This window comes from Sinocyclocheilus rhinocerous, unplaced genomic scaffold, assembly GCF_001515625.1.
Source record: "Sinocyclocheilus rhinocerous isolate Xijiao unplaced genomic scaffold, SAMN03320098_v1.1 scaffold580, whole genome shotgun sequence".
Taxonomy (NCBI): Eukaryota; Metazoa; Chordata; class Actinopteri; order Cypriniformes; family Cyprinidae; genus Sinocyclocheilus; species Sinocyclocheilus rhinocerous.
Genome location: NW_015670982.1, coordinates 1786960 through 1803207, shown reverse-complemented (window position 1 = coordinate 1803207; position 16248 = coordinate 1786960). Strand labels below are relative to the sequence as shown.

The window sequence follows — 16248 nt, the reverse complement described above, 5'->3', positions numbered from 1 at the left end:
TTTAACTTGACCTGTAGCTATAGGATTTTCTTAGCAAATATTGATACAGTGTGTGTGTGTGTGTGTGTGTGTGTGTGTGCGTGCGTGCGTGCGTGTGTGTGTTTTGAAGTGGGTCAGAACTGGCATAATTTACTCAGACTTTTATGTGGCATTATGTCTTTATTTATCAGAATTTTAAATAGGCAAAGAGCAGCCTTAACTCAGCTGTGTAAAGATGCCTTAAGACTGAAAACATCAGTTACATAATGAACAGTATGCTAAATGAAAAATCTTGTTTATCTTTATGTTTAGGAACAGGAACAGTTAAGCTACTCCTCTACACGTACAAAGTCTCCAAGCGTGATAGTGACAGGGCTAAAGCCCTCCACGGTTTACGTGTTCCATGTGCGCGCCCGTACCCTCGCCGGCTACAGCAGTTACAGCCCCAAGTTTGAGTTCGCCACAGGAGATGAGAGTAAGCGTTTCTCTAAAAATGCCTAATTTCAATACCTGTTAGCCTAAAACACTGTAGTTATGTCCAATTTTCTGAGACGGTGGTCATACCATGTCAGCTATGTGAGTAGAGTTTTAAACAAATGCTAGAAGAGAACATTTTATGTTTATTGTGAATGACCTCAAGTGCTGTGTGATTCCAGTTCTGCTTTTTGTGCAGATCTTAGTGCACCGTATGTATTTAAATACATACCAACCTGTCTCCTGGCATTAAGTCTATTTCTGAGTCTGATGGAAGCCCCACTGACCAACCGAACATGAACTTGAAAGTGACTTCATTGTTTTGTGCTTCTTTCTCTTTCTTTCTCTCTCTTTCTCTTTCATGTGCACACACACATACTCTTTCACTATGTCAGACTCTGAGGAGGCAGCTGATCAGGGCCAGGTGTTGGTGATTGTTACAGCCACAGTGGGGGGCTTTTCTCTCCTCATCATTCTCACCCTCTTCCTTCTCATCACTGGCAGGTAATGAGGGCACAAATAATGAGGGGGCAGGTAAATACGCTCCAGGATAGATGAACAGATGTTGTGTTTATATGCGTTTGCTATCTATCTATCTATCTATCTATCTATCTGTCTGTCTGTCTGTCTGTCTGTCTGTTTGTCTGTCTGTTTGCCTGTCTATCGGTCTGTCTGTGGATGTCATGGATATGTCTTTAGTTTCATTCACTCATGTACCCTTAATTTAGCTCCTTGCTTATCCAGCCATCTCCTAATAGGCCTGTTGGCCATGGAGCACCTTCCTATTTTCCGATTGGCTGAGCCATGTCGCTGCCTAATTAGTCGGAATGCTGCAGCCTCCCGGCAGCGGCTGTGTCTGCTGCCATGAAATGGCCTGCTGTGAGACTGACAGCAAGCTTAAACATGCCACACAGTCCTGTGATTCGCAATATCAGCATGTGCAATGCGCTGTGTGAAACCTCACTCAGCCAGCCCTGTGCCATCACATCCTAGCACAACTTCAGGGGCTGATGGCACCGTGTTCAGCTGCTTGTGCAGATTTGTAAGGAGGCTGTTGCGAGCAGCTCTCAAATAAATCAAGAGCTCTTGGTGACAGACAGAATCAGTGTCTTCATTTATCATCCATTCAGCACCACGGACAGGGACACTGGCTTCAGAAACACGGACAGTGCTGAAGTCTCTAAATTTGTTATATATGTATAGTACATCAACATAACCATTGATCAATTAAATTTTTCTTTGTTTAAACAGGTGTCAGTGGTACATAAAATCTAAGATACAGTCAGAAGACAAAAAAAGAACACAGTATCAAAATGGACATGGTATGAGACCTTAATTACGCACTCACTTACATACGCACATATTGTATAATTATATTTTAAACTTATTCAGGAAAAAAAAACAGATTTCAACCTTTGACTATGTTTTTATAGTGCCATTCCCGGGATTAAAGATTTACATTGACCCGGACACTTACGAGGACCCCTCACAGGCCGTTCATGAGTTTGCCAAGGAAATCGATCCATCTCGTATCCTAATCGAAAGAGTCATCGGAGCAGGTCAGAGCTCTTTTTACAGCTCACTTCAGTCTGATACTCAGCAGCCCATAATCTACTCCTGCTATTTCTTCAGCAAGATATAAAATGAAAGTGTGTAATGAATTAAAAATAAACTGGTTAGAAGATACATTTCTTCAAAAACTAAGAAAAAAAAACTTCTTTAGATTTGCTCATTTATTTTTCACTCTGTCCATTAGTATCCACATCTAGGCTTTGGTTTCTTTTATGTATCTAATTAAAATATATTTCAGAGCATTTTCACAGTTAAGCTCTTAAATGCCTCTCTGAAAAATCACTTTGTTATTCTCAGAAGACAAAATGATTAGAATCTAATCTTCAGTGAGATAAGTAGGAAATAATTCAATGAGAAATAATTTCCACAAGGAGAATCCTTGTAAAGAGATTTGTCAACTTGTGTCTTTGATATAGTTTGACTGCCACCTAGTGTTTAGTATACAGTATACAAGTGCAAGCAGTAACCCTAAATGCTATGACAGTGAATAAATGTATTCTGCAGGCGAGTTTGGGGAGGTGTGCAGTGGCCGGCTCCGTATCCTGGGAAAGAAGGAAATTCCTGTAGCTATAAAGACTCTGAAGGGGGGATACACTGAACGTCAGAGACGGGACTTCCTACGAGAGGCGAGCATCATGGGACAGTTTGATAATCCTAACATCATCAGACTGGAGGGTGTGGTTACAAAGAGTAAGAAACTTTTTGCCTTCTTTTGCATTCTGAAGTTTCAAACAGCTATTTTGAAAGAAGTCTCTTATGCTCACCAAGGCTGCATTTCTTTGATCAAAATACAATAAAACAGCAATATTGTAAAATATCATTACAATATGCTGATTTATATATATAGTAACATTATAGATGTCCTTACTGTCACTTTTGATACATTTAATGCATCCTTGCTGAATAAAAGTTATTTCAAAATGAAAAATTCTTAGTCCAAACCTTTGAATAGTAGTGCAATACCCCTCAGTAATGAGTTTAATGCAACTTCAGCAAAATCACTCTGTCTGAATAGCATGGCAGACAAAAAAAATAAATGCATAAAACAGATAAGAAATTTGTGAAGTTTTGATGTTTTTCATCTATTCTACCAGTCAATACCATGCTACTAGAGATTAACTAATATTTCAGGCTGTTTGGAGTAGTTAAGATAAAATAACAGACGCACTACAAAGAAAAATATGTTAATGTAATGTACCTTTTATGTTTGATTTGTAGTCATACAAAGCCAGAGATGAGTAATGTGGCAATGTCTGTCCCATTTCCCTCTGTTTCTTTCTATATAACTTAGTCCATTACTTACAGGTGTCCTGTTTTCCTCTTTGTAGGTCGGCCTGTGATGATAGTGGTGGAATACATGGAGAATGGCTCCTTGGACTCTTTTCTGAGGGTACAAGAACTCAATTCATCATTAATATGGCACACCACACCTGGCATTCCTCATAAACAGCACCTGTCTAGAAAGAGCATTTTGTAATTTGCCAACAGATCGATAGTTGATATGAAATGCTTTTTGGAAAGTTGACGTCCTGCGGTCTGACAGTCTAAAACGGTCTAATGGTTCTCAATCAGGGGCCATTTGGGGGCCGCAGCAAACAAAACAAGCAATAAAAGAATCCAAAAAGACTAAAATCAAGATATTTCTTATTTTATTTTTCCCCTTGTTTCTTTAAAGAACCAGGTTTCCCAGCTGGAAATGTAATTTAAATGGGTAACATCTTATAACTCCATGAGCATTTTTATAATGAACATGCATGTTTGTTTGCCAGGCTAATTACGCCAAGCTCTAAAATATTTTATCCAGTAGAAATGGTGAGTAAAACTTATTTTTTTTAAATCCTTATCCAGTAAATAACAAACTGGAAAATTCATGAGGTCTTTGAATAGTGTTCAGAGTCGTTGGACTCAAACTCATTTGTTGACTAAACTGTTCTGTTTTAGATTTACTAAAAGAAACCGGCTAATACAAGTCATTTGTTCAGGAACTGGACTGCATTGGTTACTGTATGTTGTAGATTCAGTAACAATGTAGTGTAGTGTTGAATAGTAGTGCAGGAAAAAAGATGAAAATATTTAATTATGTTGTTTCATCCACATTTCACCACAAGAGCACCTTCAAGAACCATAAAAAGAACTGTACATTAAAAAAAAAAGGAACCAGAAATTATTTAATTAAATTGTTTGTTTGTTTATTCATTCATTCATTCATTCAATCAATCAGTAATTCTTGGTTACACATACAGTCATGATCTGAATTTCATTGAGAATAATTGTAATTTCATTGATTTAAAATTAACTACTCAAGGATAAAAGGTGATTAAAAAGATTAAAAAAAAATAAAACCTCCATAGCACCTACTATAAAGTATTCATCAACTACTATACAAACACAAGCTTTAATGTTCTTTTTTGTTGATGCTGTCAGGCCTGGTTTAAAGGTGAATATTTTTATTGTTCATTGTGATAAACCTCTCCATCTCTTCTTTTCCATCTTCTTCTTGCCACTCATCCTCTTCTCTTCTCTTCTCTCTTCTTTTGTAGAAGCATGACGGACACTTCACCGTGATCCAGCTGGTTGGTATGCTGCGTGGCATTGCCTCAGGTATGATGTACCTGTCCGACATCGGCTATGTCCACCGGGACCTGGCAGCCCGAAATATTCTAGTGGATGACAACCTGGTGTGTAAGGTGTCGGACTTCGGTCTGTCCAGGGTGCTGGAGGACGACCCGGAGGCAGCTTACACCACCACAGTAAGCCACATACACCCACTTCTATATTGGTTCATTTAAATTCAGGGCTGTTCAGAGTTAATAGCAATCTGTGCTCCTTAGACAGCCAAAGCTGATCCCGAATCTCTGGAGCTTAGCACTACTCTGCTCGTTGTGTGTTACTGAATGGGACTGAGTTTATCTAAGCAGTATAACACGAGATTAAGGGCTTACTCTGAGGAGTGATTGAGTAATTAGATTTATAATAAGATGCTAAATGTGTCTGAATGCATCTGAACTTTTTGATACAAGGGTCGGAGTGTGTCATTACAAGTAATCAACATCTCCTTTGATTGCCTAGGAAACACAAAGTGATGCTGCTTGCTATTATAATAATAAAAAAAAGATTTTGTTTTGTCAGGGGGGTAAAATCCCCATCCGCTGGACAGCTCCAGAGGCAATTGCCTACAGAAAGTTTTCCTCAGCCAGTGATGCTTGGAGCTACGGTATTGTCATGTGGGAGGTGATGTCATATGGAGAGAGGCCCTACTGGGAGATGTCCAACCAAGATGTGAGTCACTTGGTCTATTCTAATTCTACTAAATTATGAACAATCGAGTCTTCCAAGGCATTTTTTTTTTTCTGGCCAAAATGTATTTCAGATTTTTAGGCTAAATATATGTTGTAAACAGCATGCCTTGAAGAAATATATTTTCCAAAAAAAATAAAAAAATTCAAATGCTATATTACAAATATATGTATGTATATATATGTGTGTGTGTGTGTGTGTGTGTGTGTGTGTGTGTATCCCAGAATGATATATGAGTTGTTGAATTTCTGTGAATTTATAATTCGGCAAATAACTATGGAAGCTTGTTTCTTGATTGAAAGAAAGAAAGAAAGAAAGAAAGAAAGAAAGTTTACATCTCACAAAAGTTGATAAAATACAATATAAAATTCAATATAAAAGTAATTTTTTTTCCCATGGCAGAAACAAGCTTCCTTAAATTACACTTTTAATTCCAATGTGAAAAACAACTTCCCTTGGCATGTGGCCTAATCTAATTCAAATTCAAGAACATATTCTGTTAAATTATAACATGTCGAACTCCTTGTTATAAAAGTTTCCTTGTTATTCTTTAAGTTTATTAATTACTGTCCTCACTAATTAGTTGTCTGCAGTTTTTCATTGGCTGAAGTGTTTCATTAGCAATGGCTGAAGTATTTTATATTTTCTGATATTTTCTGCACACCTAAAATTGCATTTGCAAACATTAGTAAAATGGTCTTGTGGAATTTGGATCTCAATAGATTTCTGTGTGTCTTCCTGCAGGTAATTCTGTCTATTGAGGAGGGCTACAGGCTCCCTGCGCCTATGGGCTGTCCTGTGGCCCTGCACCAGCTCATGCTTCTCTGCTGGCAGAAGGAACGCAGTCGCCGACCACAGTTTAATGACATTGTCAGCTTCCTAGATAAGCTGATCCGCAATCCCAGCAGCCTGCTCACACTGGTGGAAGATGTAAATAGGTAGAATGATCACAGCAACATTTTAAAATCAACATTTTAATTGCTTACTTAATTGCTTACTAGAATCAAAATGAGTGCCAATGTTGAAATGATCATTTTAAACTGAAATTGTTAGTGTTTACTGACAGATAACTCTGATTACACTGAACTGTTGTCTCTTGCCTTGTGGGAAACGTGTGCCAAACTGTTGTTGTTTCACATACAGTATGTGTTGTGTGTTTAAACAGCTTCCCAGAATCCCCTGAGGATATGCCAGACTACCCTCTCTTCATATCTATCGGTGATTGGTTGGATTCGATCAAAATGAGTCAATACAAGAACAACTTCATAGCAGCAGGGTACACAACCCTGGATTCCATATCCACCATGAGTATTGAGTGAGTGGAGTCAAAACTACTGCATGAAGTTCTGCTCACTGCTTTTTTTTACGCTTCATTTAGGTTCTAGGTGTTGTTTTGCATGCAAAAATGATCATGATCACTCTCTTTAGTGGGTTTAGTTCAGTGCTATTCACATCATGGTGTATGATTGCTAAAATAAATAAATAAAAATAAATAAATGTTTTTTTATTGAACATAGATGGAGAAACACATTTTGTAGGAAAATAAGTCATAAAAAATTGTTTTGTTCAAAAATCATATAAAATGAATTAGAGGCATTCTACCCTACACTCTGAACACTCAGTATAATAAAAGATAAATGTGACCCTGGACCACAAAACCAGTCTTAAGTGTCAATTTTTCGAAGTTGAGATTTATACATCATCTGAAAGCTGAATAAATAAGCTTTCCGTTGATGTATGGTTTGTTAGGATAGGACATTTGGTCGAGATACAACTATTTGAAAATCTGGAATCTGAGGGTGCAAAAAAATCTAAATATTGAGAAAATCGCCTTTAAAGTTGTCCAAATGAAGTTCTTAGCAATGCATATTACTAATCAAAAATTCATTTTTAATATATTTATGGTAGGAAATGTACAAAATATGTTCATGGAACATAATCTTTACTTAACATCCCAATGATTTTTGGCATAAAAAGAAATCTATTACTTTGACCCATACAATGCATTTTTGGCTATTGCTACAAATATACCCCAGCGACTTCAGACTGGTTTTGTGGTCCAGGGTCACAAATATGTTATGTTATTATAGCATATGATTAATATCATATTTTTGGTGATTATTTGGTGGTTATGTCTGTTTACACCCAACCTAATAAATTATATTGACCATCTGAACCTAACCATGTCATGTCAACAAATGGAAAATTCAGCTAGCTATTTATTATCATGTCAGTTATTGTGCTTTTGGCCTTTATATAAAAGGCAATTCAAACTTTTTTTCCTCACAATTCTGCCTTTTTTTCTCGCAATTGTGAGTTTACATTACGCAATTCTGAGGGGGGGGAAGTTAGAATTGCAAGTTTATATCACGCAATTCTTCATGCAAAAAGTCAGAATTGTAAGATAAAAAGTTTTTTTTTTTTTCAATTGTGGAAACAGGCTTTCAGAAATATTAGATCAAATTAGCACAGAACCAACTTTGTGTCGCTGCCCATGATTTTGTTGAGTATTAGCCAAATTTCCACTGCAAAGGTGCTGTAGTGAGTTTTTCTTCCATCTAGTGGTTAAGAGGAGAATAACACCAAATACGCCTTTTACCCTAGTTCATCTTTAGCCCCGTTAAAAAATAAATACATTTAAAAATAAATAAATAAATAACCCTTTGTTGGTTTTTCACGCAGTAAATTACTCTTATCCTTTAATTCTATTCATATTCACTTTATACTCATCATGACCTTGCCAATTAATTGCCTCAGTTTCAGAAGTCTCATGCTGTTGTTTTCTCAACAGTGATGTAAGAAGAATCGGAGTGTCTCTGATTGGCCACCAGAGGAGGATAGTGAGCAGCATACAAGCACTACGACTGCAGTTCCTCCACGTTCAACAGAGTGGCTTCCATGTATGAAAATCCACATATACACATACACATACTCTTCATGCAAATGCTTTTCCCAGCATCGCTAGACCCCCCAAAACACACGCACACACCCTTCAGGTCTGGACTGACTGTCTGTCAATGAGAAGTGCTCCACAGCCTCTGTTTCTATCATAATCCAGTGAAGACTTCCAGTTGAAACACATGCATAAGAAAGCAGTCTCAAAGACCTTGAAGAAACATGCTAAATGACATGAATTGTTTGTGTTGATGAACTGTGTGTAACAGGAAAATTGGACCATTTACCCGGAGGAACCACAGTAAACAACGGAACAATGGCACCATTCTGTTGTTATGAAGATGTCATCTGTCAATCATCCTGCAAGTTCTGTGATTGACTGGACTCCAAACCTGAGAACTTTGAATAGCATATTTGCTATTTTAATGTATTAAATTATGTGTCTTAAGAGATTTTCCTGATTTATTCATCGAGCTTCTAAAATGAGAGACTATGGATCTGTTGAATGTCTTCAGCTTTAAATGGCTATTATACATTGTTTATCACATCTGATATTTATCCTGATATTTATATGTATGTGTGACTTTGTTTCTTTTTGGTTGCATTTTGTTTAGTTCTTTTTCTAAGCAATATGTGCAGTCTTTAGAAAACCAAGAAAAGAGTCAAGGTAGGAAGTGGAGAGCTTTATCTTGCTCTGTTGAAAAAATGCCACACAAAACCATTGACTTCCTCAGGCTGTCAGCGAGGTGGTAAAAGTCTGACCTTTCAAAAGACTGTAAGCCATTTTCTTACTCCTGTGCACCACAGTCAAATTGAACAAACTTAAACAAATCCACTCAGAACGAGATTTGAGAACTGCACACATTTGTTCAGTCTACTATGGTGTACAGATTCTATAGACACCTCTGACATTTTATCAGTTTGCCTTGCGACTATGAAACTATTGTCATATCGTCATTGGAGAACCATTGAGGTAACAGGTTGCAGTAAAATGTTCTCATATAGAGAACATGACAGTATAGCACTCTGCATGTTGGCAATTATTTTTCCCAACACAGCAGGCCTACATACACACATAACATTAATGGTAACATACGCATTTGCAGTCTCTTTCGCTTCCGCCAGACATACAAACGCACAATACCAGTACCATGTTCATTAGCTGATATAGGCCCCCATCCTTTGATTGGCTCTTTGTACCTGAACACATGTTCGGGACACTGAGACCACTTGACAAACTTCAAGTTGCAATGTGCAAACGTCAAAAGTGCAAGAGAAGCAGAGTGCTTACTTCAAGCAGGGCAAGGGAAAACTCTGGGTAATCAGGTCATAATGTATTGTTCATAGTAAACTAATTGTACATTATTTTTTATAATTTATAAAGAGTACAGAGAGATAAAGGTGATATAGGTTGAATGTTTGTAAAAATAAATGATAACAGATATGTTTGTGTTTTTTGTGAGTCTATCAAGATAAAAAAAATGATTTATTATTATATGGACTGCATTTTTGCTTTCTAAAATATTACACTACGAAATCATGAAGAAGCTACAGGCAAGTTAGTTGTAAGGATACTTAGGTCATTTGCAGGTCTTAAATGGTTAGTTCACCCAAAATTGAAAATTAGCCTGTGTTTTACTCACCCTCGAAGCATCCTAGGTGTATGTGACTTTCTTCTTTCAGACGAATCCAATCGGAGTTATATTAAAAATTGTCCTGGCCCCTCCAAGCCTTACAATGGTGGTAAGCGGGTGTTGGTTGTCAACAGTTCAGAAGACGTGAAATAAAGTGTGTGCATCCATAATAAAACGTCCCTCACACGGCTCCGGGGGGTAAATAAAGGCCTCCTGTAGCAAATCCATGCATTTTTGTAAGATAAATATCCATATTTCAAACGTAACTAACATGAACTAACCCTTTAAAGGAATAGTTCGCCCCCAAAAAATGAAAATTTGCTGAAAATGGACCCCCAGGCCACCCAAGATGCAGTTGCATGCCTCCTTAATCAAACACACCTGATTCAGGTCATCGGCTCATTAGTAGAGACTTCAAGACCTGAAATTGGTGTGTCAGAGAAAGGAGACATGCAAAGCGTGCAGTGTTGGGGTACCTCCAGGACCAGGGTTGGGAACCATGGTGTAAAGTGCCACAATAATGTATTTTATGCAAGGGAATGCAAAAATTGATCAAATGAATTATGTGGGATGCTTTGGTCTGCCACAGAGAACAAAGTTGGGTATACATTAATGAAAAAATGTTGTGCAACAAGCATTGCTTCAGTTAACCTGTGTTACAATTGTTCCTGATCCCCTTTATTAATTAATTTAATTACAAAAATTGACATTTTAATAATAATGGTTTCTTAAATTATTGGCACTTTTGGTCATGAACAGCATCATGAATTTCACTTCCATTTAATTTGCTTAGGCTCGTTGTTTTGCTAAGGCTAATTTCACAGTTATTATTTTGTTGTATACTAAATACAATTAAATACTATTTTCACTGACACTGCCGGATGTAGGGAAATAAGGCAAATAATAATAATAATAATAATAATAATAAAACATGTTCACACAATAAACAGTGAATTTGTGTATGTTTAGATGACTTTAATAATTCACAACATCAATGTCTGAGTATTGGACAAAGGTAAAACAAAAAATAATAAATGCATTTTAAAATGATAAAAACTAGCAAAACATTCCCAATTTTAAGTTGTGATGTGACTATTTTTTATTTTTTTTTAATCATCCCTTGTGACATACAAATGCTAAAAGGTGAAGAAATACCCATAATTTTGAAAGTTGCGTTTAAAATCCACATGCTTCACAAATCATGACACTAATGTACGATTTCTGGAAATCATGATTTTTTTTTACGCAAAGCTACAGTTCTTGTCATATGATGGCGCTATGACGACTATACCCAAGTAAGTAACTTTGTCTTTCACTGGGATGCTATCAGTTGCGTTTAAAACCCACATGCTTCACAAATCATGACACTAATGTACGATTTCTGGAAATCATGATTTTTTTTTTACGCAAAGCTACAGTTCTTGTCATATGATGGCGCTATGAAGTAAACATGTGAGTCGAGAGAAAAGGCGTCATCGGTCTCCTAGCAGCGGTGCGTGGGTTGGAGAGTTTTAAACCGTTTCCAGGACGCCAGGTAAGTGTGTTTACGTCTCTCCATCTGTACTGGACATACCATCAATCATATGAATGAATTCAAAATCACATTTTAACCAAGAAGCAGACATCATACAACTTGAGCAGAGCCGGAGGAGAAAAGTAAGAAAGATCTTTCCATGTACAGCAGACCGTCAGAGCAGGTTAGCCAGTCAGCTAGCCGCCTGCAACGAATATGTAAACAATAACCTTAGATTAACAGAAAATGTCAACCGTGTGCTATCTTTATCTGAACGTATATGAGTGTTTAATGGAACAAACTCCGAAAACGGACGTGTTTTGGTTATTTTAGCGTACTCGCACATGTGAAGCGCTAACCCGTGTGCTAATGAGCTCAAAGGATTACAGGCTGTTCTTGTAGATTAATTTACGCGTTCATGTGTTTCTGACCTTCGACACTGTGAGAGAGGTAACGGTTAAACGCGTTATAATGCCACTATCTCTTGTCATTGGATGGATAGATGGATGGATGGTCGTCTAAAGCTATATTACGGTATGCAACTGAAATGTCCTCTTCGTATATTCCTATACACAACAGGTGGGTGCTTTCTTTAGACACAAGATACTGGCATACAAATACAGCGAGTTTACAGATTCAGAATAATTAGGTTCATGTACTACTACAGCCTTTGGTGCATGTTGCAAGATGTGTGTCCGCTCGCAGCTCAAGTTAATTCACTTAAATCGGATTATTAAAAAAGAAGCAAACAAGCCGACTTTCTTATCAATCCAGCCGCGGATAGCCAACGATGCCGATCTCCATCACATATTAAAATATTTCAAATTATAACATCCTTTATTATTAAAGCAATGAATTAGCGTTGTCGTTAAACTGTTTACAATTGAAGGGCTATACTATACACCGATCAGGCATAACATTATGGCCACTGACAGGTGAAGTGAATAACACTGATTATCTCTTCATCAAGGCACACGTTAGTGGGTGGGATAAATTAGGCAGCAAGTGAACATTTTGTCCTCAAAGTTGATGTGTTTTTAGAAGCAGGGCTGTTTTGGCAGCAAAAGAGATATCAACACAATATTAGGAAGGTGGTCATAATGTTATTCATGATCGGTGTATATGGGGCAGAAAAATTATGAACATCAAATATATGAATTCTAAATTAAAATAATACACAAATACAAATAATAAATTAAAATACAATAAATAAAATAAATACATACAACAATAATAAATTACAATAACAACATTGGTGTAAGCAGTCTTCACTGTCTGGAGATTTAACTTCCTATAGTCTATGCACAACCGTACATCTCCGTTTTCCTTCCGCACCACTACGATAGGCGAAGAAAAAGGTGACTCGGACTCTCGAATAACTTTGCTTGAGAGAAGATCTCGTAGATGTCTGCGGACAGCTTCCAGATCTTGTGGATGGATCGGTCGCGCCCTATGTTTAAATGGAGTTTCATCATGCAATTGAATACGATGTTTCACCTTTTGCGTATGCCCAAAGTCTAAATCGTGTTGACTGAAAACATCTGGCATTTCTCTGAGCTTTGCAGAAATGCGGTCCCGCCACTCTTGTGGCAATGGGGACTCGCCGAAATTCGGAGCAAAATTGGACTCCTGAACAGGTAGGTGCTTACTAACAGGGGAAACATTCGGGTGAGGAAGCACAGACTCAACTGCATGCAGCTCTGCTATTATGCATCTCGGATGAATAGCTATATCATGCTCTGTTTCGTTTTTGAGTACTACAGGTAACCGGACAGGCTGACTATTAGAAGGGGTAAGTAGACAGCGTTTTACAAACACACCACCAGGTAAAGAGGAATCAGATGGGTGCTCTACTACTACACACTTATCTACACAACCAGGTACTGCAACAGAACCTTCCACAACAACAGTTTGACCCGCAGACATGACCTCGGGTACGTTGCTCCTCTACACCTCTTTTCAACTTTTATAAGAGAAATATGATGTTACCAAACTGTGAATAAATTAAATAATTCCCTTCAATTACACTTCATTCAACCGGGGGTTACACCTGCATATGTGTATTCATCAAGGGTGCATTAAATTGATTAAAAAGTGACAGTAAAGACATTTTATTGTAAAGTTAAACTAGACTCGAACCCGCAACCTTTTGGTTACGAGTCCAACTCTCTAACCATTAGGCCACAACAAAATAACTCTTTATTATGTGAAAATTTATATTTCAAACAAATGATGTGATCTTTTGAACTTTCTATTTACAGTTGACCTAGAAATATTAAGCAGCACAACTGTTTTCAACATTGATAATAATTGTTGTTGAGTATCAAATTAGCATATTGAAATGATTTCTGAAGGTTCGTCTGATACTGAAGACTGGAGTAATTCAGCTTTGTCATCACAGGAATGCATTATATTGAAAATAAATTATAAAATGATTTAAATTGTAATGATATTTCACAATATACTGTTTTTACTGTTTTTCTGAATAAATGCAGTCTTGTTGAACATAAGAGTCTTGATAGCATGATGGACTCCCAACTCTTTTCAAAAACTTTAACAAATCTTACCAACTTTAAGTGTCACTATTAGCTGGAATTCATATTAAAATTAAACTAAACATTAGCAGTAGTAGCAGTAGATCTTAGTGTTTTATTTTTTTGTGTATTTATTTTTTAAACAACTGATATCTGCTCCCCTCAGCAGTTGGTGCCTTATGGAGACTGAGAAGAAAAAAGGAGATGTTTCTGTTGTCCCAAGTGTTTGTCAGCCTCTGGATGCATCTAATGAATAATCTAATGGAGCTTGTCTTTGATGTGATCTCTCTCCAGAAGCGTCCCATCCAAATAGGCAAATGGGGCTTTTTGACAAGCTTGCAGGGTGGCTGGGCCTGAAGAAGAAGGAAGTGAACGTGTTGTGTTTAGGTCTGGACAACAGTGGAAAAACTACCATCATCAACCAGCTAAAGCCATCCAATGTATGTCACACTCCTGTCTGTGGACCCGATATGAAATAACTTGGTTTTCACCAGTTTGGTTTTGTATATTCCTTTCTCTTCTTTGATCTCTGTTTTGTATGTGAGCTCACAGTTGAGATATTGCCTTTTTTCTTTGCAGGCTCAGGCTCAAGACATTGTACCAACTATAGGTTTCAGCATAGAAAAGTTTAAGACCTCAAGGTGAACATTTGAAAGCGTTAACTATAGATATTGTGATTTAATTGTTAGTGTCTGAAAACCATTTGTCCTTTTTCAAAATATTACTAACACAATATCTGTTTTCCCCAAAGTCTTTCTTTCACAGTGTTTGACATGTCAGGGCAGGGAAGATACAGAAATCTGTGGGAGCACTATTACAAGTGGGTTTCTCTGATTCGAGCTTATCTGATTATGTTTACTGAGCTAATGAAGTGCCATTGGCCATTTTGGAATCGATCTGTGTTTTTTGTGTTTATCGATGTTATCTTGTTTTCAGGGAGGGTCAGGCCATCATATTTGTGATTGACAGTGGTGATAAACTAAGAATGGTTGTGGCAAAAGAAGAATTGGATACCCTTTTGAATCACCCTGGTACATCTTTCATTAACCTCTGTTTTAGTCATCATTTTCAGATCTGAATTAAAGGAACAGTTCACCCAAAAATGAAAATCAGCTGAAAATGTACTCACTCGCAGGCCTTCCAGGATGTTGATGAGTTTGTTTGTTTTTTCAAGAGAATGGATTTGGAGAAATTTAGCATTACATCTCTTTCTCACCACTGGATCCTTTGCACTGAATGGGTGCCGCCAGAATGAGAGTCCAAACAGCTGATAAAAACATCACAAAAATCCACAAGTACTCCATGACTCCAGTCCATCACTTAACGTGTTGTGAAGCGAAAAGTTGCATGTTTGTAAGAAACAAACTCATCTGCATCTTGGATGGCCTGAGGAGGAGTGCATTTTCAGCAAATCTTAATTTTTGGGTGAATTACTCCTTTAAAAGCACCCTAATGCTCATGTGTGTTTGTTTGTTTTTGTTTTTTTCTGGGCATGCTTAGATATTAAGCACAGAAGAATACCTATACTCTTTTTCGCTAACAAGATGGACCTCAGGGATGCATTGTCAGCAGTAAAGGTCTCCCAGCTCTTGTGTCTGGAAAATATTAAGGACAAACCATGGCATATCTGGTAAGAAAACAAAATAATTATTTTTTTTTAGATTGTGGTCTGCTTTCATTGAAATAATTTCCATAATTAAATTATTCTGAGAGGGTTTATTTTCTAAACAATGTTTGAGTAACAGTTATTAATTACACATTTGAAATTTCATATACTGATTTGGGTGAGATTGGGATCTCGGAAATTACTATTGATGGTGAGTCAGAGTCTATAGACCTTAGTCAGGTTAGACGCCATACTGAATTTAACAGGGATGAAAGCAAGGCTGTGAGGGATAGACTTACAGTCTTTACATTGGCATTCGCTAAACGTCCTAGATCACATAATTTTCACAATTCACAACTTTCAGAACTGTTTTATAGATTTTTGGTCTACCAAAAGTTGAACATACTGTACAATCCTTTGAATGTACTGTACTTGTATCCGAATTTTCTTTGTACATTGGATGGGATGTCAGAAGAAGTACATAAATGTAACCCTGGACCACAAAACCAGTCTTAAGTCCCTGGGGTATATTTGTAGCAATAGCCAAAAATACATTGTATGGGTCAAAATTATTGATTTTTCTTTTATGCTAAAAATCATTAGGATATTACGTAAAGATCATGTTCCATGAAGATATTTTGTAAATTTCCTACTGTAAATATATTAAAACTAAATTTTTGATTAGTAATATGCATTTCTAAGGACTTCATTTGGACAACTTTAAAGGTGATTTTCTCAATATTT

The 16248-nt window shown here is 37.1% G+C and overlaps 2 protein-coding genes and 1 long non-coding RNA gene across 8 annotated transcripts in view; 2 read left to right on the top strand and 1 right to left on the bottom strand.

The window, feature by feature from the left end:
- Positions 1–9616, top strand: part of LOC107734575 (ephrin type-A receptor 6-like) — a 121064-nt gene extending 111448 nt beyond the window's left edge. The window contains exons 7-18 of one of the 3 annotated variants that reach the window (XM_016546565.1): positions 292–454; positions 849–957; positions 1705–1775; positions 1887–2012; positions 2530–2715; positions 3354–3415; positions 4566–4775; positions 5155–5304; positions 6067–6260; positions 6488–6637; positions 8114–8222; positions 8487–9616. In XM_016546565.1, the coding sequence (XP_016402051.1) occupies positions 292–454; positions 849–957; positions 1705–1775; positions 1887–2012; positions 2530–2715; positions 3354–3415; positions 4566–4775; positions 5155–5304; positions 6067–6260; positions 6488–6637; positions 8114–8222; positions 8487–8522 (1566 nt within the window). In that variant the 3' untranslated portion in view covers positions 8523–9616. The other 2 variants (XM_016546564.1, XM_016546566.1) reach the window with 2 other exon arrangements.
- Positions 9617–11238: 1622 nt separating this feature from the next.
- The window catches only part of LOC107734576 (ADP-ribosylation factor-like protein 6), a 10838-nt gene continuing 5828 nt past the window's right edge, over positions 11239–16248 (top strand). For 3 of the 4 annotated variants that reach the window (XM_016546567.1, XM_016546569.1, XM_016546568.1), the window contains exons 1-6: positions 11842–11943; positions 14193–14338; positions 14478–14539; positions 14650–14718; positions 14835–14929; positions 15399–15528. In XM_016546567.1, the coding sequence (XP_016402053.1) occupies positions 11859–11943; positions 14193–14338; positions 14478–14539; positions 14650–14718; positions 14835–14929; positions 15399–15528 (587 nt within the window). In that variant the 5' untranslated portion in view covers positions 11842–11858. Of the gene's footprint in view, positions 11386–11841; positions 11944–14192; positions 14339–14477; positions 14540–14649; positions 14719–14834; positions 14930–15398; positions 15529–16248 lie in introns of those variants that run through there. The other variant, XM_016546570.1, reaches the window with a different exon arrangement.
- Positions 11340–11802, bottom strand: LOC107734578 (uncharacterized). The gene is made up of 3 exons (XR_001639117.1): positions 11752–11802; positions 11482–11569; positions 11340–11414 (listed from the first exon to the last, which is right to left on the bottom strand). It is a non-coding gene; the product is annotated as an uncharacterized LOC107734578 (long non-coding RNA).